Source organism: Eurypyga helias, unplaced genomic scaffold (assembly GCF_000690775.1).
Source record: "Eurypyga helias isolate BGI_N326 unplaced genomic scaffold, ASM69077v1 scaffold6330, whole genome shotgun sequence".
Taxonomy (NCBI): Eukaryota; Metazoa; Chordata; class Aves; order Eurypygiformes; family Eurypygidae; genus Eurypyga; species Eurypyga helias.
This window is the reverse complement of record NW_010223695.1, coordinates 8,877-29,363: the sequence shown is the minus strand read 5'-3', so window position 1 is coordinate 29,363 and position 20,487 is coordinate 8,877. Positions and strand designations below refer to the sequence as shown.

The following is a 20,487-nucleotide window of genomic DNA, read 5'->3' as shown; positions in this document are numbered from 1 at the left end:
AGTGAAAAATTTTTTTGCTAACCTGAATCATTTTGACAGAACCAGACTAGGGAGTAATTAGACATGCAGCAATGCCAGCCTGACCCAGGGCTCAGGGTGTGCTAACAGGGTCTCCCATCACTGCCTCTTGGACCACCATGTTTACATGTCTCAGCAGCAAATGCATTTCCTATATAGAAAAAGAGAAGAGCAGTAGTAATAATAGGGTGATACATCTATGTCCCCTGTGCTGTTAGTCCATGGTGTGTAGCTTTAATCAGGGGAGTATTTCTGAACTGATTTTTAGCTGCTGCACCCCTTCCTTCCCTCCCACTGCTCAGCTCTGCCTGGTGTGTGTTGGTCTGTCTGTGGACAGGTTGAATATAGGCACGAGTCCTCAGTGAATCTCCACAACCCATCCACTTCTCTTCGATCTGTGGCCAAAAGCTGGACCTGAGTGTCCAGATCACAATTGCTTGGCACCACGCTCCAACGAGACAGGGAAAAGAATTCTTCCAGACTCTATATCATTCAGCAGTTGCATTGCCATGACTACTATAAAATCAGTCACAGTCTGCTCTTCACTGTCTGACCTAACTTTTTTACTCACCCCTGCTACAACTGAGATTGATTGTCTTTTTGCTCTGTTCAGTACAGAAGGTTTAGTTCTGTCTGGGAGAGAGTATCCTTAAAGGTGATAGGTTAGCACATATGTTTTTAAATCTTATAAATGAATGTAAACAAGAAGCTCGAGCAGAGAGGTTGGTAAGAGGAAGCACTTACTTCTTTATGTCTTTCTGTGGTTCTCTCTAACTGCTGTTCAGACGGTTGGATCTCTGTGTGACTGATGCCACGTGCCTCAGATATTTTAATCTCTGACCTGCACCTGATATGTGCAGATGCTGCGAGTTTCTTCCTTCCCACGCGGTTTTTGCTGAGAAGCTCTGTCAGCTTTAAATGAGACGATGCAATTCCCACAGCAAGGCAGGAGGGAGTGGTGTGGGCTGAAAAGGTTGCTCTTGGCATATGTTTGGTTTGAGCATGGCAGAGAGGTCAGGAGGTGTTCAAATCACAAATCTCACTTGAGTTTCTCAAGAGAGCATCAGGTCTTGAATGCAAATTTGAAAATGTTTGATGTGTACTCACATCTCTCATGGGTTGAAAAAGTTGTCAGGTTTGGGTGGGAGAGAAGAGTTGGAAACCACCCCTTCCAGCTCCACCACTGAGACCAGCCCTGATTTATCTGATTGTATGATGAAGTGGCCTGGGGCTTTGAACCAGCTAGAAAATTAGTGCTTTATCTAATTCTTCCTGGTTCATTTTCCACCTGGAAAATTTCCCAGCCCTCTCTACTTCAAGAACACAGAAATACTTGTATCAACCACAGTGCTGAGCTGGGTGCTCCCTAGGCAGCAGCACTAATGTCTGATTAGTGCCCTAACAGTTGACTCACCTGCTGTCTCACAACAGAGGTGTGAGAGAGTGGGTGTTCAACAGTGCTGGGATCAGGAAATCCCACCTCTTGCTGCTGGATACCATATCTTCAGGAGGATCGCTTCCTCTTCAGGAGACCAGTGGAAGTAGCTAGCTAGCTAACTTGGGCAAAGGGGCAACCAACAGTTGTTTGCAGAGATTAACATTTTTTTCTTGGTGTGACTTCCAGAGTTCCAGTGTGGAGCATCATTTTGTCAAAGGAATATAAATTCCCGTTTCTTGCAGCCCTCTTCCCCACTGACCAACCTCGTCATAGATAGCAGACTTAATACTAAGTTTTGCACCCGTGTGTGTCTTTTGCAGCTGCAAGCAGGAAGTCTGGGGAGCCTTTGATCATCTCTGACATCAAGAAGGGGAGCGTAGCACATAGGTGAGTGCAGAATTTACCACCTGCCAAACCCATTGCAAAACATCCGGCCCAGTAATGAGAGGTAGAATGAAGTCCAAGCAGTAGCACTTGGGTCTGGATTTTGCCAGCGTCCAAGGAAATCTCAGCCCTTAGAGATTTGTCTTAGACCACAGTGAGGTTTGCAGTAGTAACTGTCTATAATGAAGCAAGTAGAGTTGAGCTGAGTGGCCAGGGCATGGATTCAGAGGTTTGCTGACTATATGGGAGATGGATGTTTAGCATTTAAGAGCATGTGGTAAAGGACTTCATATATCCCATAAGGTGCTATGGCTCATCAGGTAGTTTGCTGTGTCTCAGCTCCTGCCCAGGTGAACACAGTGAGTGAATTGTGGGTACTGGTGAACTGTGCAAATAACTTAGCCTTTATTGACTTCACCTCTGATCCCAACACCTCATAGCAAGGCTTTCGGAGGAATTTAGTGCTGCCAGAGGGCTCATTTCTAAGAGTGCTCATACAGAAGTTTCCATAAAGGCAGAATATCTGTCAGTTAAACGTCAGGCGTTTTTCAGTGCTGTAGGTTACCCAGGCTGCCTTGTTCTGTGTTGATGCATGCTGTACACAAACTTCCTCTCTTTAAGTTATAATTGTCCCAGACTCTGTTCACAGTTGTTTCCCAGGAAAGGTCAAGGACAGTAAAAAGTTAATATTGTTGTTGCCGCTGCAGGACTGAACGCACCACAGGATCTGAAAGGCAAATACAAATGTACTTGCAGTTTTCTTTTCCTTTCCACATAGGACTGGAACCTTGGAGCCAGGAGACAAGCTGTTAGCCATTGATAACATCCGACTCGATAATTGCTCAATGGAGGATGCTGTGCAGATTTTAAGGCAGTGTGAAGACCTGGTCAAACTGAAGATTAGGAAGGATGAAGATAACTCTGGTACAGAAATCCTGATGCAAACTGGTGCCTGTCCACTGTAATGACATTTCCCAATAGGTAGTGCAAACCAACAAAGATAAGGGATACTGCTTGTCCGGTCACCACTTTCCAATTGATTATAGTCTTTTTTTGTTATTCTGCCCTTAAATAGAGTCTGGAAGGTTAAAATCCTATTTAGTATGAGCATAGATCAAGACCTTAGGCTTTTGCTTCTAAATACTGCAAGTCTTTCCTATGACCTCTCTCCTATGGCTAATTAAAAAATTAAGCATTCCTGTTTTCTCTTTCAGATGAGCAGGAGACAACCGGTGCTATTATCTACACAGTGGAACTGAAGCGATATGGCGGCCCCTTGGGAATAACCATCTCTGGGACAGAGGAACCTTTTGATCCTATAGTCATTTCGGGCTTGACTAAACGAGGGCTCGCAGAAAGGTGAGGTTTGAGGGCAGGAGGGGTTGAATTGATGTGGGAAGGGATCTTGAAGTTTGCAAAGTTTCCTCTGCTGTCTTAAACTCTTCTTAAGTGTTTTAGTCTGCTAAAAAGGAACAGTGCTATGAAGGTACCAGGTGCTGTGAAGCAGAGATAGCCCTGGCAGTCCGGCTCTGCAGACCCATGTGCAGGAGATTTGGGGTGGCTGGGACTGTGCTGTCAGGGCAACGAGAGAGACTCAAAGCAGGGCACCTCTGGAAGAGTCAGATCCAGTGTGTCAGTAGAATGCAGTGGCTAGGAAAATGTATTTATCTGCTCCTCTTCCACAGGGGTGCTTCCTGGTCTCTGATTTCCCGTGCACATCTTGCATCTGGAAGCGCCCAACCTGCCCACAAATCCACCATAGACTCCTGTCCAGGACTTGCCTGTTGCCAAACTATGGCTTGTGGCCAGGGGAAACCACAGATTGGGGGTCTCCTGGCCCATCCTTGCTGGTGGTTAGTCTGTTACGTATGGAGATATCTCAGTGCAGGGCCGGTGTTCTTCAAGCAGCAGACATTTATGCTGTATAAACGTAGGTGCAGATTTACCTTCAGCAACTGGGAAGGTTGACAGTGTGCGTGCCTGTGTCTAAAATATGTGCATGTGTGGGATTTAAAAGATCAGGACATTGCTGAGAATATAAGGTGGAACTGAGTCATACACTGTATCTTAATCTCTCTATACGGTAGCTGTGACTTGTAAGTAGATCATTTCAGCAGCCCTGACTCACACTTCTCATACACTTGCTTTATCCTGTGCTGCTTGATAGGCAGAACAGCAGCAAAATAGGTGTGAAGTGCTAGACCTTGGGGATGTTTGACTACAGATCTGACCTTTTGCTTCTTTCTGTTTCAAGGCCACACTCCCTCTTAGCTGGACTGTAAACCAGCTCAGTGCTGCTTTCTGCATTGTGTTCTTTGAGCTCCCAGTATGCACGCTGCTGCTCATTTCCACTGCTGTCCTTTGGTACAGAAAGCAGAACATCAGTGTCTCCTGAGAAGTAAAGAAGAGGGGTGGACTCTAGTCATTAGTGGTTCTCTTTGGGGGTTTTATATCACTGCCTGCCACTGTAGGATTCGACGTTTGTCCCTAGAAAATAATAGCTATAGAGTTTCCGAGGCTTTTCTGAATAGTAGTTCTGCACTGTACCTGCAGCCCAGCAAGACAGAGGTTAAGTACAGAAAGCCCAGATGCTGTCAGGCTCAGAAGATGGTTTCGTACCCTTGTTCCTCTCAGTTCCCTTTGCAGTGCCATAGCTGTTCCTCCTTTGAACTTGGATATGCATCAGTGACTGCTCCACAGAGAAGCGTCGTGCAGGCGAGTGCTGCAGTACTATTGAATTTTGATCAGGAGCTGGCAGGCAGTAAGGAATGAAAAGCCTTTTGAGAAGAGCGATGGAGCTGTTCAGCTTGTTCACCGTAGCTGACTAACAAATAATGGTGCCTGTGCAGAGGAGCAGCATTGGGACAGAGTGGTGCGGGGGTTTCTCTGAGTAACCTTGGTTCCCTGTGGGGAGGGTAAGGAGCGCTGGGATGAAGGCTGCCTGCAGGAAAGGTGCATATTTTTCTGCTGAGATGGTGTGTATTTTTCTCCTGGGGATAACAGAAGGGAGTGGCTTGACCTTATCAAGGGAAGAGTGGTGGTCCTAGTGTTATCCTGTACTGTCCCTTTCCTGCCATCACTACCCTTCTCTGTGCCACAGGCACCCTTAGCCAGTCTCTGAAGGGTAGGACAGGTTTCTGAAGGACAGGGATTTAATCCCAGAGCTGTGCCTGGCTATGACTGGAGCACAGGACTTGTTTCAGCAGCACTGGCATGGGGCAGACCAGATCCTGGCGGCTGATAAACAGGGACATGCTGGTTGCTCTCGTGGAGGCACAAGTGAAGGTCTGCGCTGCAGCTCAGTGATGGGGAAGGCAGGGTGTCCTCTAGGAGCTGTCACACGTCTGTCACAGCGCGTGACAGGCTGTCTAAGCTGAAAAGGCTCCAGATTCAGATGACTTTGGTTTTATTGTGACCTTGAACATTTTTCTCCTTGCACGTGTCTGATCCTATAGAAACCTACAGAGGCAGCTCAGGCTGTTGGGTTGGTGTCAAGTAGCAGCTCTCTCCTGTGTTAGTCTCTATTTCCCCTCCTGCAGCACCTGTGGGTGGCTTTAGTCTGGGCCATGGGACTTGTTTTCCTTCTTCTTGGTGAGTGACCAGTACTGTTTGATTCTGGTCAGGGTGTAATGGTTTTCCAACAGCAATTTTGGGCTATCACTGGCATTTCAAAATGCCTGGGCAGCCATTGGTGCTAGCCGGTCAAGTGGCTGGGAATGGCTGCAGGAGAGTTTTGTCCAGGAGTGCTCATCACCAACCCATGTTGTCAAGAAGGAGAAGGGATGGTGGCCCTGACCACGCACCAAATAAATCCCACCCCATGCATGCAGCTACCTCTTCTCCAGTGCTTGCTGGAAAGTGCCTGTGACCCCTTTTAGACCTTGTGACTTACTGTCGCTCTGTTCTGTTCTTCCATGTGTTCTTTGAACAAGAAGAGACATGGATCACACAGGTCCTTGTGCTGGTTTGTGTTTGGGTTTAATTAAGAACTGTCAGTGATGACGAAGAGGCACAAAGGTCATTAGCTAGAAACACCTTTCTCTGTCTCTCCTGCTCAGCTTCTGTCTGTGTGTCCTCACAGGGGTGCCTGGATATGGACAGATGAGGGGACTGGACTTGGATTTACTTTATATACACACACACACACACCCCCGCTTGAAGAAAAACACCTGGCTGAATGTGACCTTTCTTTTTAATTGTTTCTGCATTTTCCCTTGCTGAGGGACCTTTGCGGTTTCTGCAGAGCAGTGGTGGTGTTCAGAGGTGGGAGGTTGGACTGGTACATGGGTAGGAGATGCATCCCCATGCTGGGTCAGTGCTACAGCAGGAAGTCCTCAAATGCTGAACCACTGCAGCGCGCGAAGGATCGCCTTTAAACTGCCAGCAGTTAAGCTTGATTGTTTTGACTACATAGATGAAACTTTTAAGAGAAATGCTCTAGTTCCAGTTTGATCAGTAATTTATTTGAATGCACAAGTTTTTCCCCAGGGTTTTTTCAGGTGATGTAGATGGGACAAGACAGACATCTAGTGGCTGGCTGGGTTGTCCGAGGATTGCAGCAGCAGACTGAATGGTCCTGCCTGCTGTTCGGCTACATTTCCCAATTTGCCGTACTCACAGTAGATGTTTCACAGCAGCGTATCTACAAAAGTTTTGTATTTTGGGGAAAGGCTAGTAGCTGTTGTGCCTGAGATGGTATAGCAAATCCCAGTTCTGCAGGAGCAGCAGTCCAGTTTGGAGATGTAACCTGAGAGAAGCATGTTGCCGTGGACAGAAACAGCCCAGATTTGCATCTCCTCCTGGCTCGATTGCACAGGTTCCTAATAGGTAACCTCATGGCACTGCTGGAAGAAGAGAGGGTTGCTGCTCTTGCTTGCTGGTGTTAGGGAGCTGGAGTGTGGGTGCGGGCAGCTTGGTCCCACCAGCAGTGGGTGTGAGCTCCTGCCTTGGCTGCCAGCTCCAGTGATGAACACATCCTGCCTGCTCTTCCCCGAGCTGCAGCAAACATGAGGAGAGGTACAGTAAGCCCTTGTCTGTGGACAGCCACGGAAGGATGGGGGAGAAGGGGGAGAATTGCCATGACTTGTTAGTTTGTTCCTGGCTGTTGCTGAAGCCCGAGGACTTATATAGCTGAGAGCAGAAGCGAGTGCTGGAATGTGGCAGTGCAATAAAACACAGTAACCTCTTCTAGAGTGCTGGTCATCATGGAGAAAGTTATGGTGATGTAGCTGTGTAAGGGTGAGCTTTGCATATAATGAACTGATCTGCAACGGGTTCAGCTCATGCTTTCACAGACAATCTGTGTGTTGGGCCATTTTGGTTTTTTTCCAGCCTGTTTCTAGGTTTGTCTCATTTCTATCGGTGTGAATGTGCCCTTTTAGTTCTGTGCGTGGTGACCAGTGGACATCACACACTGGAATTGCTTGTGCTTTTAGCACACAGACCCCCTTGCTTGGAAGAGTTTTGAGTCTACAGTCCCAGTTCCGGAGGGGCCTGGGATCTGAGAAGTGCATACGTTCCTGTGTGTATTTGTATGTATATGCACAGGTAGCAGATGGGGGGACAACATCCAGATTCTTGGTAGTGGTGATGAAGAGAAATCACGGGTATACAGCGTACCAAGGGGAAACCGAGACATATTTGAAAGTGCTGAGAGTTAATATGCTATTACTTCAAGAGACAACTTAATGTCCTGTCTCACCGAGGCAGATTGCTTCTCTGAAGTTTCTAGCAACGCCTTTTCTCTCCAGAACCGGAGCCATCCACATCGGTGACCGGATATTAGCGATCAATAATGTGAGCCTCAAGGGGAAGCCGCTGAGTGAAGCCATTCACCTGCTGCAGATGGCCGGAGAGACAGTCACTCTGAAGATCAAGAAGCAGACAGAGAGTAAGCTGGGGAGCCTGGTTTGGGGTGGGAGGGCAAAGGTGCACCCCAGCAGGGACCCTGGGCAATGGAATAGGTAGCACAGTGGGTTTTCTTTCATGTGTTGTGGAAGGTGGGAAGAGGCAGCATGGTCAGAGGCATGGCTGGGGACAGAGGGAAAGGTGTTTGTGGGGTTTTTCACATCTGACACTGATTTTAAAAAAAAAAAAAGCAACCCAGGGGCTCTCTGTGGTACTGGGAAGAGATTAGACAGCAGGTTTATGGGTGGTATTTTTTTTCCAGATTGATGCTTTGTGTTGTTGGTGCCATTTCCTGTGTGAGGGGGCGTTTCACAGAACGGTGAAGCAGAAGATCATTTTAATACTAGAACAGTGAAGAGTTTTTTTTAAATATAGCCCACCAAAAATGAGCAAGGGGTCTCTGAGCTGGTAGAATCTATGGGAAAAAAAAACCCCAAACACCTTTAATTTAATATTTTGAGAGCGATTGGTTACAAATCTTTTACACCCCTCTTTCTGACTCAGGGTTCTAAGATCATCTTTCAAAGCATCTACCTTCATTCTGTAAATCCCCTTCTCATTTCCCTACCTTCATTCTGTAAATCCCCTTCTCATTTCCCTACCAAGCTTCCTGAGGCGTTGAAGCTGCTGTTCTTGACACAGTATCAAAGAGCAAAAGCATACTCAGTATAGACAAGCCTGTTTTTTAGGGGACAGAGAGGTGGGATCTGCAAAACCAGAGAACACATAAACTTTTCTCCCCAGCCTCGAAGTCACATCCAAACAGAGTTCTTTTCAAGAAGTGCAGAAAGTAGCTGTTGCATTCTGGCTGCATTTCTGTCTCTCTCATACCCAGTATTTTCTACGTTTTTTTGTGCCACGCTGCTGCAGTCTCTAGATTTAGCTGGACCTACCCGGCCAGTGGCCCACAGTGCTGTGGGAATTAGAAGAAATCAAGTGATAAAGCTCTTCCAAGCAAGCGTGGCCCATGGGATGGCTGGACTGCATCTGAAAAAGTAGCATTGCTCTTAAACACATCACTTCTGTAGATCTCAAAGCAGTTTGAAAACGTGTGGCAATACACTTATTTTACAAATGGAAGAAGCCCAGGCAAGGAGTAGTGAGTTACCAAACAGAGGTGGAGCTGGAGAATTGATTCCTCTTGAAGAAACCCCAGTCTCGTTCCCTGCAGCCAACTGTCCTGATCCTTGGTCTGAAATACTTTTTTCTCCCTGCTGGCACTTAGCACTGTCACAGCCACTTGCTGAAATAATTGACATGCAAGTGCCAGTTGGAGACTTGTTAATCATTCTGAGAATGAAGCAGGTGTAATTGAAATTTCAAGGTAATCTTGAGTTAATCATGATGAGCAATTTTCTGAATGCTTGGAAAATAGGGACTTTCAGGACACTGGGCTTGCTTTGGTAAAATAATCTGTCCTCACTGACAAATGCAGACTTTCAGAGGCCTTTTTATCCCAGCCTCTGTGGGTTGGAGATCCAGGGCGTGGATGGCTAACAGGTTATCTAATCAATGAGGACTTTAAAATATTCAGTACAAAGAAATGCTTGTGCTGAGAAACCATTCCTTGCATAGCTTTTGCCTGAAAGGGAATTTGATATAATGATAATAAGGACCTATTATTACTAAAATAATGAAAGGGATGGTCTGAGCTTCATCATCCACATTCAGTTTTTGATTTTCCAATGACTAATCAGGGGAAATTCAGCTGTAAAATACCGAGCCCAGGAATTCCACTGTTGTCTTGAGACTGCGTGAGAGACTCTCAGGGAGGTGGTGATTAGCTCTGAGTTGACAGGAGGTTGTACAGTCTTGGAAGGGGGCTATAACTTCAGCTGCAGTAGTTTGGGATGAGATTGTGTTGTAATCTCATTGAAACGTCTGCTTATAACAGAATGTTTGCAGCCAGCACCCTGACTAGGTGCTGCTCTGCCACTGCATGGGTCCTGTCCCCAAAGGTAGATCATGCCAGAAGCACTTTGGGTGGAAGCACTGCTGATTCTAAATGAAAAGGAGGCGCTCTGAGACCAGAGAAGCTATTGGGTATCACTTGCAGAGGCCAGCACTTGTCTGGGCAGGGCTGTTTAGAGGAGGTTCCAAAGGCATAAGAAGATGTGCTTGTGAATTGAGAATAGGTCCCAACTCTCATTTCTGGGAATCCTCAAATCCTCATGGTTGCTTCTTATAGTCCATGTGCTAAAAACTCACAAAGGCATTTTTTCTTGATTCAGCTTGAGACACGAGTACTGCATGAATCCTTTCAACTGCATTGCACAGGCCTGTCTCAGATGCTTGTAGAGAGCTAGAGTCTCTTCAGAAGACTGTGACAGTACCTGGGCTTGCTCCCATGTCAGCATAACCCTTTCCCTGAGGCTTACTCTTCATCCCTGCTAATGAGACATGTTCTGATTTCAGAATCTTATCCCAAGAAGTCGGGGAGTATAAACGAAGTGAGTGACCCAGAAGATGAACTGACGGACTCCCAGAAAACTGGCAAGCTGTCTGAGATATACTCCACCACAGTTCCTAGCGTGGACAGTGCTATGGAGTCCTGGGATGGCTCTGGCATTGATGCTGGGTATGGAAGCCAAGGTAAACCAGGGTTGTCTTTTCTTAGGGGTCTCTGGGCCAAGGTGAAAATAGGCAGAGCCTCTGAACCTGTCTGGAGTCTGAACGTGAGCCAAAGACTGTGGTCTGACCACATTTGTATGGCTTCTCTCCTCCAGCGAGGAACAAAATGTATTTTAAAATGCACTCATGTGGTGCTCTGAGGTGATGTGTCTGTTTTAGTTTTTTATTGGCACATTTCTTCTGTCTTATATGGCATCATACTGTTCTCAGCATTTTCAAAACCATTACAGTACTTTATAATTCACATAATCAGAGGAAGTGTTCTCTGGCCATATGCCTTACAGAGTATTTGGTCCATAGCTCACTTTTCATTCTCCAGAGAGACCATGTAGAACATATTAATCCTCTTCAGGATGTTCTAAAATCCACAAGAATGTCTTGTGACTAGAAGCACACACTTAACAAAATAATTAAGGTAATACTACAAGAAAACAACTCTCCAGTGAGTGATCAGATGAACACATGTCTTCGAGGGCAGGTTTATTCAGCTGTGGCTTCTGGCAGACACATGGAATTGGCATGGAGGATGGTCTAGTCATGGGGATAGATTTTTTCTTTTTTTACTTGGAGGAAAGCACTGGAAAATCATTATTCCAGTTCAGATTTAGTGACGTAAGCTAGTATTAGCCCATGCTGAAACAAACCAAAACCCTGAATCACCTCCGCAAAAGGAAATTGGTGAGAAGACTGCTGTCTAGAACAGAATGTGAAAACAGGGAGGGATGCTGCAGGAGCAGCAGAAGGTGTTGTGAAGCACCTTCAATGTGCTGAGCAAGGTGCCTGCCTGTGCTCACTGCTTGAGTGTCTCTCTTCAACTGTGCCTGTGTCTTCCTTCAGCCTTCATCAGTCTGAAGGCTTAATTTGGAAGTGCAGTTGGGACTGGAGGTTTCATTAAGGAGGAAATCCCGTTCTTCGTAATGCTGCAATCCTTCTTTGTCTAACTGTATGTTAACACAGGTCGGACACTGGGTTTAGCAAAGTGGTTGCTTTTACCAGTAAATTGAGAATGAGTAATTGAGCACAGAGCCCTGGGTAGCAGGGCAGATGCCAAGTTGTCCAACACAGACTGCACCTTTGCTTCAGAGGCTCTCTCATCTCCCCTCGTAATTGCATCTGACTGCATGGTGGTGTGCTGACACTGTCTGGGAAGAGGGATGCTGAGGGACAGGGAGAAGGCCACACAGAGTGGCCCGTGGGATGGGCAGGGAAGACACGACGCAGGGAGACCTGCAGTGCACAGAACCTGGAGATTGGGGTTTACACCTCAAAGGGAGAACCACAGGTTGGTCTCTGCACCGTGCAGGTTTTAGGTTCATCCCCAGCTTTAGGAAACCGCTCAGGGAAGGGTTTGGGCGAAGGAGCTGTGCTCCTGGTGGGAACATGCCACCAGGTGGCTCTGAATCCCAGGGTTCCAGCCTGTCTCCCTGGAAGGAGGAGGTGAACCCAGTGGCACCCAGACGACAGCTCTGTGCACACACCCCTGCGGTCCCCTGCACCCAGCGCCAACCTGCTGCCCACCCGCTGCAGGGACCTGCAGCCAGGGACCTTGTTCTGCTCTGGCAGGCAGCAAATGCTCCTGTCCGCTCCAAGATGTTGGCAAGCACTTTTCTGGGGCTCTCTCCAGAGCAGCCTAACCTTTAAAAACACACAGCGGAAACATTCATCTAAGTGAAATAACAGGCCTTGGCATTTTCAAAGAAAGTGCTGGCATTGTCTTTGGGTATTTCCAGTGCTCTTAGCTGTTTAGGAGGTCAAGTCTCCCTTAATTATATGTTTCTCCGTTACCTCTTCCTGTGCACTTGGCACTGCTTGTGATGGAAGTGCACAATGTTTCTTGGAAAGGCTGTGAAGATTTCTCTGAAACAGTGAAAGGGCAGCAGGAGGTGGGCAGGGGACTCGGGAGTTTTATTTTCCCTGCAGATGGCAGTGACACTGCTGAGGAATGCTCTGCTTTGGAAGGTTTCTACCCAGGCAGTTCCTCATGACACCTGAGGTGCTTGTGACTTGGTTGTGTTGGATCTCTGGAGTAAGACACCACAGTACAAGGGTGTCCTCAGGGGCAGACATAGTGAAACTTGTCTGATTTCATCCTAACGGTCCATATTGATCTCCTATCAAATGTAATACAGATGAGCCAGCAGAGTTTTTCCTCTGGTTCCTTGCCTTACGCACACATGTCCCTGAAACAGTTTTCTGAACCTGCACCAGCTGATCCCAAAGGCATGGGAGGGCTCTGTGGCTGTAGGAACTGGCTGCCAGCTCTTGAGGTTGGGGCTGGCTCTTCCTCATATACCACTGCTGAGCACCCTGGAGCTGTTGACTGCTACTGGGTACCTTTAGCACCATCACCCTGTTGAAGCGAAGCTGTCTCATCAGGCTGCTCTGGGTGCACTTTCTTTGCTGCTGTCCATTAAGACCCAAAGACAGTTGAGGTTCTAAAGGAATCCTCCTCCCCCAGGCCCCCCCTCAGTAGAAATCAGATTTCCAAATCCTTCATAATGAATGCAGTTGGGCATGCTGAGGGACGCTTAGTAGCATCTTCTCTTCAACCTTTGAAGGACTCCCTGTATTTAAAGGTGATTGCTTCAACGGCACAAATTATGTTGGGTTCAGTGTGAAGAGTAGTTAACTGAGGCTGGAGCTGGCTGGGGGTAGGATCTGTATCTGTGGGTGTGTTTAGTCCCAGGTCTGTGGATCCCAGAAGTGAGGGAGCAAAGGAGGAATGGGGCACCTTACGTCAAGATCCTCAGAAGCTGCTTTGGTTAAAGCAAGAAGAGAAGGGAAGAACCAGCCCCTCTGGACAGCTGAAACGGAAGTAGTATGCAATCCAGATGGCCTCGGGTTTGGGACGTGGGGAAGGGGGCACTCCTGGCTCAAGGTTTTCTGACCAGGTATTACCCTCTCTTCCACCACTGCCCCCACACCCCTTGCCTTCCCTAGGTACGTACATACCTCAGGCTGTGGGCATAGCCCTCCATCCACACGAATGGAGACACAGCAGGCAAAAGAGCAGCACCCCTCCGGGGGACCCCAGGAAAAACTATCCTTACATGGATGGAAGCTTCAGTGAAGACGACTGGGACAAACCCAGCAGGTACGGAGGGGTGGGAGGATGCAGGGAAGCACGTCTGCAAATGTGGGTGTTAATGTGTAGGGACACCAGGGATCATGGGAATGCGATAGAGCAGCCAGCGATGTCCCCATCTCAGCATCAGGCAGCCATGAGGAGGGGTGCTGGGGTGGTGATCTGCTCTGTTGAACCACCTCTGCATTGCCAGGTTACCCTGGCTGTAGCTCTGTGGCTCCTCTGCCATGGCCAGGTGGCATCTGTGTCTGGAGTTAGGGCAGTCTCAGCTGCATGGACCACAGGTTCTTACCATGTCTCATATTCCTGCCAGGTAAAGGCTGCAGTATTTTCATAGTTTAGGATTAATAAATAGATATGGGCAGGGCTGTCCCTACATGTGTTGGCCAGACCTTTTTGAGTGAGGATGCAGCTTCACAGCTGCTCAGTACCACAAAGCCAAAGCTCTTGGAGGACCAGTATGAGGTTGCATGTCCAAGTTAAATCTCCCAAAGCTGTGGCTGGATGCCTCTCCCCGTTGCACGTACAATACCAGAAAGAAAGCCACACTGAGTGAGCATGGTCAAGTTAATCCCCAGCTCAGACAGCGTGGGAGAAGTCCTGCAACTCCTCTCACGCCTGTCGAGGAGGCTGTAGCTGCCCCTCGCTTCGGGTGAAAATCCTGCTGGATCTGCCCTGGCCAGAGGCTGCCCCTTGCTGAGCCACACACAGTGGAAGAGCCTTGTTGCTTCGTAACTAACCCTCCCCTCGACATCCTCCAGAGTCCCCATAGTTGTGTGTGTTGTGTTGTTACTGTCGGTTCTTTTTTTTTAATCTTATTTTTTTCCTTAACTTTTGTTTGTCCAAACAAAACCCTTAGAACATCTCATGGCCATTTCCACCTATTTAAAGATGATCAAGCTGGCAGGAAGGCTGGCAGCAGCGGAGACTTTGTTCTTGTTTTGCCTCTCAGCGAGAGCCGGCTCACAGAGGTCGTTGATTCCTCGTGGCCTTCCCAGCGAGGCTGCCGAGAGCTGAAGTTAGCAAATCTGAGCCCTCAAAGCCTTGCATGTCCCTAATGCGGGCTTCCAGCCCTGATGTCAAAGTGCAAGTGAAACAGTTCGTGCCGCTGAGCCCTTTTTATTAGGGAGAAAAACAAAATGTCTCTAACCCCAGCTGCCTTTAGCCTGGAAAAACCTGCTGACCCAGTGGTGTGAGAGCCCGTACTTACTCATCCACGTCCTGGATGTGTTTGTTATATTGCTCACATGAGAGGCAAGAAACTGGTAACTGGAGGGGACTTTTGCCTCCTTGGGGAACCTAGGAGTAGAGGAAGGAAATGAGTAAGGGGAAAGAATTGAAAATTCCTTTTTGAGGGAAGTTTTGGTTTGTTTTTATGAAGTCTTGCTGGGTGTTTTTTTGACCTTTCTGCCTGGTGTAAAGGCTACTATCCTTTAAAACTTGATGAAAAGTAGGTGGTAAATTTAAAAGACAAAACAGCATGTCAGATACTGCTCTCTCCAGGCAGGCCATGATCTCACAAGGAGCAAATCATGTGTGTATAAGTTTATGCCTGCTACATACTCTCATTTAAACCAGTGGATGGAAAGCAAAGCATCTACTAAAGACTTTGCAGTTAATAGAGATCTGAAAAAATCTCTATTAATAGCCCAAGGAGTCATCATATATTTAATGGAGGCTAACCTCTCTTTGACTTGCACTCAAATAAAATGTTTTGACTTTGCTAAGTGGCTCTGGTGGATGAGCATCCCTTCCTGTCTGCGGCACTGATGACCATTAAGCCAAGAGAAATGCTGCCAGATGTTGCAGAGGTGGAGCCTTGTCCATGCAGCTCCTAATAAGATGTGTGGAAGATGCATTAGGTCTGCTCTAATGTCACTGTCCCCTCGGGGTCTCTCCCCATGACACGTTAGTGGGTTTATTGTGACCTTTATTTAACGCTGCAGAGAGTTTCCTTCAAGAGGCTCCTGTTAAGCACTGACGATCTGAGTTTTGCACAGTATCTTGTGTCACCTACTTCTCTGTCTTGTTCAGAGGACTTCAGCATGTTTAATTGCTGTTTGCTTTAGCGGTCTAAGAATTGAACCTGGCTTGTGGTCAGAGGTAAGAGATGCTGAAACTGCCAAGGTGGGAAATTGCAGAGTCCCCAGCAAGACACACAGGGTGTTCCCATTAATGTGTGTTTGCACCAGCTTGAAAGAGGTTCTCTCTATCCTGTTCTCTGTTGTAGACAGAACTGGTGACAGTCTTTACACGGCTGTAAGTGCCATGACTGTTATATAGCAAAAAAAGAGATGTCCTGAAAGTAAGAGCTCAGTTCCCTGTCCATCCCAAAGCAAATGAAGCTCGGTTTGTATGGGTTATACATGACACTGTCGATTATTGCAGACTGTAGTGTGCATTTACTTGTCCAGCCCAGGGCAATCATTTTTATATACATCTTGCATTATTTACTCTCATAGAGACCTAATGTATTTATCATTTTCTCACCATGTCTGTTACCCTCTGTGTTTTTCTCTCTCTTCTCAGGTGTTCTGTGTCTCAGATCTGAGCTCTATCCCATCAGCCTTTGTACTAACAGTCTCTGAGGCTCCTGGTTTACCCATAATGCATCCTTTTTTCTTTCACTTCTCTATTTCACCAAAACGTCTTCCTAAACCTACAATCTTCCTACAGGCACTTTTTAATTTACCCTTTGAACTTTGACATTACTACACCAACTTAATTCTTCCTTTGAAGGACACTTGCCCCGTTAGTAAATGCATGGAGGTCTCGTATTCGGACTCTTGTCTGAAAAGTTCATATTGTTTGCTTTTGTATATGAAGACTCTTCAAGTCTCTGCTTTTACTGGTGAGACACTTGCTGTAGCCTCGCGGCTTTCATCCCGCTGCAGAAGAGTGCTGACAATGTTTGGTTCCTACGTTACAACAGATACCCCAACCGCCAAAATGGCCTTGAGACCACTCACGAGGATAGTTTTTGGCGTGTTTTTGGAGAAGCTTTGGAGGATTTGGAAACATGCGGCCAGTCTGAACTTTTGAGGGAGATCGAGGTAAATCACTTTCCACATTTGCTGCTGATCTGACTGTTTTTGTTCTTGCTGTAAATGTTAGACTGTTTCCCTGGATCTGTTAATTGCCTGTAGCATCTCTGTGCTGACAGTGGCGTGAAAAAGGGCTTGACTTTAATCCATGTCAGTGTTTGTGCTAATGGATAACTGTGTCTCATTAGGCAGTTGCTTGCGTGTGCTTTTTCCCTGAGCTGATGACTTGCCCACCGGGAACTCCACGCTCTTTACGCAACCTGTTGCTGGCCAGCAATCTTCATGTGACTGTTGGCAAACCTTCCCTATCAAACGGTAAACCCTCTGCGTGGAAAGATACTGTCTGTCCAAAGCACTTAAAGGCCAAGCAAAAGGAGCCACGTCCCCAATCCCATTGAGACTGAAGCCTTGGCTTCCTTCAAATATAGACAGGCCCAACATATATCTTGCATTCAGCTGTCACTCTGCCGGAAACTGTGTCAGTGAAATAGGTAATTGGAAGCTTTTCAGCCAGCCTTCCCCATGGAAAAATCTGAGAAAGTAATTGCTTCCTGCAGAAATAAAGGTGTTTCCTCTCTTCACAAACCACTTTCTCTTTTCTTTATCCAAAATGCTTTGGAGGTCATGTTATTGTGTCCGGTTATAGGATTGGGAGCCTGGATTTCTAAGCTGTGGGATGCAAATAAAGGCATCCCCAGAGACAGCTGAGCAGTGGGAAGCAAACCTGCCTGGCAGGATGGGACCTGTGCTGCTCCCATCCCCATTTCAGCCCCTGCAGCCGGGAAGGAGGAGGTGGGACCCCGAGAGCTACTCACCCTCTGAGTTCTGGGTGCAGAGGACTGGGGAGAGCTCACTGAGTCTGCTCTCCATGATCCCCCAGTGGGACTGGTTTTATGCACAACTACATGTTGCTTAGGCTTCAGAGAGAAAAGGCCATTTCTGAAAAATTGGAAGTGGAAAAGTCCTGTTACGGTCTATATGCGAACATATTGGTAACAAGGGACTTAATAACTATTCTTTCCTCCTTGAGCCTTAGCAACTGTAAGTGGGGGAGGAAATCTCAATTAAGTTTATTGTGCTGAAGCATGAAATGCTGTATTTGTTATCTTAACTATGTAAGAAAATGCTGACTTCAAAAAAACACCAGCACACGAAACCTCAACCCCCACCCCACAAACTATGATTTCTTCCCTTGGTCACTTATTTCCTGAGCCTGAATGTATTTAGAAATCAGTTTAGGCAGCCACTATCAACCTTTCTGAACTGTTGTTGGCTGCTTTAGAAAAAGTACCCCCCTAAAATGATGCATAGATGTTTCTCTCCTGCATTATGGGTAGCACCTAAATGTAAAAGAAAGGATTTGTTGGGCTGCTCTGAAATCCCATGACAGAGAAGAGATCTTTCTGCCCAATCCTTTTCCTTTTCCAGGGATCCATGGCACTGGGATGCGTGGGCTTTTGATTCATGCTGTTTCAAGGCTTTGGAGCTTTGACAGTTATAGCAATGCTTCAAAAAATGTGAAGAAATTTTACAAAAACCTGAGCACCTCTAGGATTTTGGTGTATTTAGCAAAGTGCCAAATGCTGTGCTTTTAGCAGAAGTCTCATGGGTTTCAACTCCCCTTTTATTGAATCCAAAGTACTGCTGATCTGTTCCTCCCTCTCTGTGTGCCCGTCTTCCCCAAGATGTGGTGTGGGAGATGAGGTGTTTGTTGGGGCTCTTACTGTATCACAGGCTTCTAAGCCCCAACTCCTGGCCTCCTGTGATTTTTCTGGCAGTCACAGATTTTTTTTTTTTTTTTTTTTTTTTAATTTGACCCTTCATGCTCCACATCGGAAAAAGAATGAGTCATGCAAAATGACCCAAGATAGCCTGGAAACGGGTTCACGCACAGTAGCAATCCACTCCTAGACTATGGGGTATGGGTAGAAACAGGGTTTTTCCAGAGAGAGAGACCTGCTTTGCTTTGAAGACATGGGGAAAAATGAAGTGGGGCAGCCACAGGCTGAGGAATCTGGAATTGCCCTTTCTGCTCATTGTGATTAACCCAGAGCACCTAGCAAATTGCTTATGATGCTGCAAGGAGCATCTAAATTCCTAGAAGACAGAGGAGGAGTTGAATGCTGGCATGCCGTTGGGTACTGGCCAGTTCTGGAATTTGCGGCGTGTGAGGGAAGGCAGTAGCATGATGTGCACAGACCTTTCTGGTCCCCTCCTGACTCTGCGGTGCTGGTGTTGATACGGCACGGCAGAGCGTTCTGGGGGGTGTTGAGGCTGCCTGAGGTCAGTGAGCAAACTGGTTGGCTCTACCACTTGTTTGTTAAACTGTGCTTCAAGTATGTGGTAACTCAGTGTCCTTCCAGCTTGTAGCAGATATTTGAGTTTTGTCCAAATTTGAGCTGATTAAGTAATTTTTCTGTGAAGAACTCAAAAGTGCAAAGCTAAAAGGTTTTCTACATCCATCCTTTTTTTGGGGTATTGTAGGTAGTGCTGGCATTTTCATACTGCCACCAGAATTTGGTTTATTTGCCTTTGTTGCAGCTTGGAGCAAGGAGCTGGAGGGCGTTGATTAGAGATTTAGCAAGATGATATTTTCTCTGTGCGTAGAAGCAATTGCTCTTTGACTTGCCACATTTAGCATTGCTGACTTTTGCTATCTGCTCCTTACCTTTCCTTTCCTTTTTCCTACTTTTGACATTTAATGGGACTGCAGATCCTTGGAGCCTGAACTTTGAAATGACAATTTTCATTATGCTGTTTAAACGGACTCTGTGACCTGGAGCCAGTTAGGTTCCACAGGCTGGATTCTTGACTTCTTCGTTAGCTTTGATCAATGTAATCTCATTAGTGAAAAGCATTGCCAAATGGAGTGAAATCTACTTAGGGGCATCATTTAATGGATGCGGTCAGGGATGACCAGGCTTAAATATGACTTAATTTCATATTTTTAACTCAGTTTTTCTTAGTGACAGCACCCATTTACTGACAGATAAAATCCTAATTTCTGTGTTGAATTGGCCTCAGTAGAGTCCAAGGTATTGACTTCCCTGGGCCGTTGCCAGCACTGTGCAATGCTGTGAGCTGGAGCCTACAGCGGAGGGTGACTGACCAGACAGACAGTGTTTCCTCTGTGAACCTCCTGAGATTGGGATGTTCATCCTTCTTGACTACCAAGAAGGTTCCTGCACAAGATGAGGCCTGCCTGGCCCTGTTTGTGTAGAAGGGGCCATCAAAAAATAAGGTGATGCTTCACAAATGTTTCCTACTGAGATGATAAAGCTCCCTATTGGGGTGGGAGAGCATGCAGCGGGTCAGTGATAGACCTGGCAGCAAGCTCCTGAGGTCTGGAATGGATTTTATAGCTAACTGGAAGAGCTTCTTGGTACTTACTTTTCTGATTAATGAGAACAACGGTGCCTCCCTGGTGTTGTCTGTGCCACTGATGTTGCTGCATGGTCCACCTCTGCCTGTGGCTGGCTGAGCACAGTGCCTTTGTGCCCTCGTCCTACAGGCATCCATCATGACAGGGAGCGTGCACAACCTGGGCCTGGACAGCAGCAAGCTGCTCCTGGACTCCGTCAACCCATCGGGACTGAGCCCATTGCGGAAAGCAAACTCCAGCTGTGATGACGGACAGACTGAGGGCAGCAGCTCCCCTGCCAAGAAGAACGAGAGGAACCTGGACATGAAGAAGATCGAGAAGGAAATGCAGGAAATCATGTCTCCCACCCCCCTCGAGTTTCACAAGGTCTGTGTTGCCAAGGGTTGGTCTGGCTGTGGCACTGTGGTACCTCAGTGGTAAAAGCTGTAGAAGCTTTGTAACCTTGCAGAAAATCACCTTTGTTCAGAGGGACCCTCAGAAAATGTTCCTTGTTAAAGCTGGCCCCCACCAAGGTATGCAGCAAAGGTTTCCAGAGGCTCAGATTAAGAGGAAAGGGCTTCTTCAGAAGAGTAATGGGATTTAGCTGCTATGCTTCAGT

General features: G+C 46.9%; 1 protein-coding gene across 1 annotated transcript in view; it reads left to right on the top strand.

Annotated features, from left to right (window-relative positions):
* Positions 1–20,487, top strand: part of GRIP2 (glutamate receptor interacting protein 2) — a 58,152-nt gene that overhangs the window by 33,424 nt on the left and 4,241 nt on the right. Inside the window, exons 14-21 of the mRNA XM_010148659.1 lie at positions 1,777–1,843; positions 2,619–2,764; positions 3,055–3,199; positions 7,591–7,730; positions 10,163–10,339; positions 13,319–13,472; positions 16,396–16,516; positions 20,019–20,255. Coding sequence (XP_010146961.1) covers positions 1,777–1,843; positions 2,619–2,764; positions 3,055–3,199; positions 7,591–7,730; positions 10,163–10,339; positions 13,319–13,472; positions 16,396–16,516; positions 20,019–20,255 — 1,187 coding nt within the window. The remainder of the gene's footprint in view (positions 1–1,776; positions 1,844–2,618; positions 2,765–3,054; positions 3,200–7,590; positions 7,731–10,162; positions 10,340–13,318; positions 13,473–16,395; positions 16,517–20,018; positions 20,256–20,487) is intronic.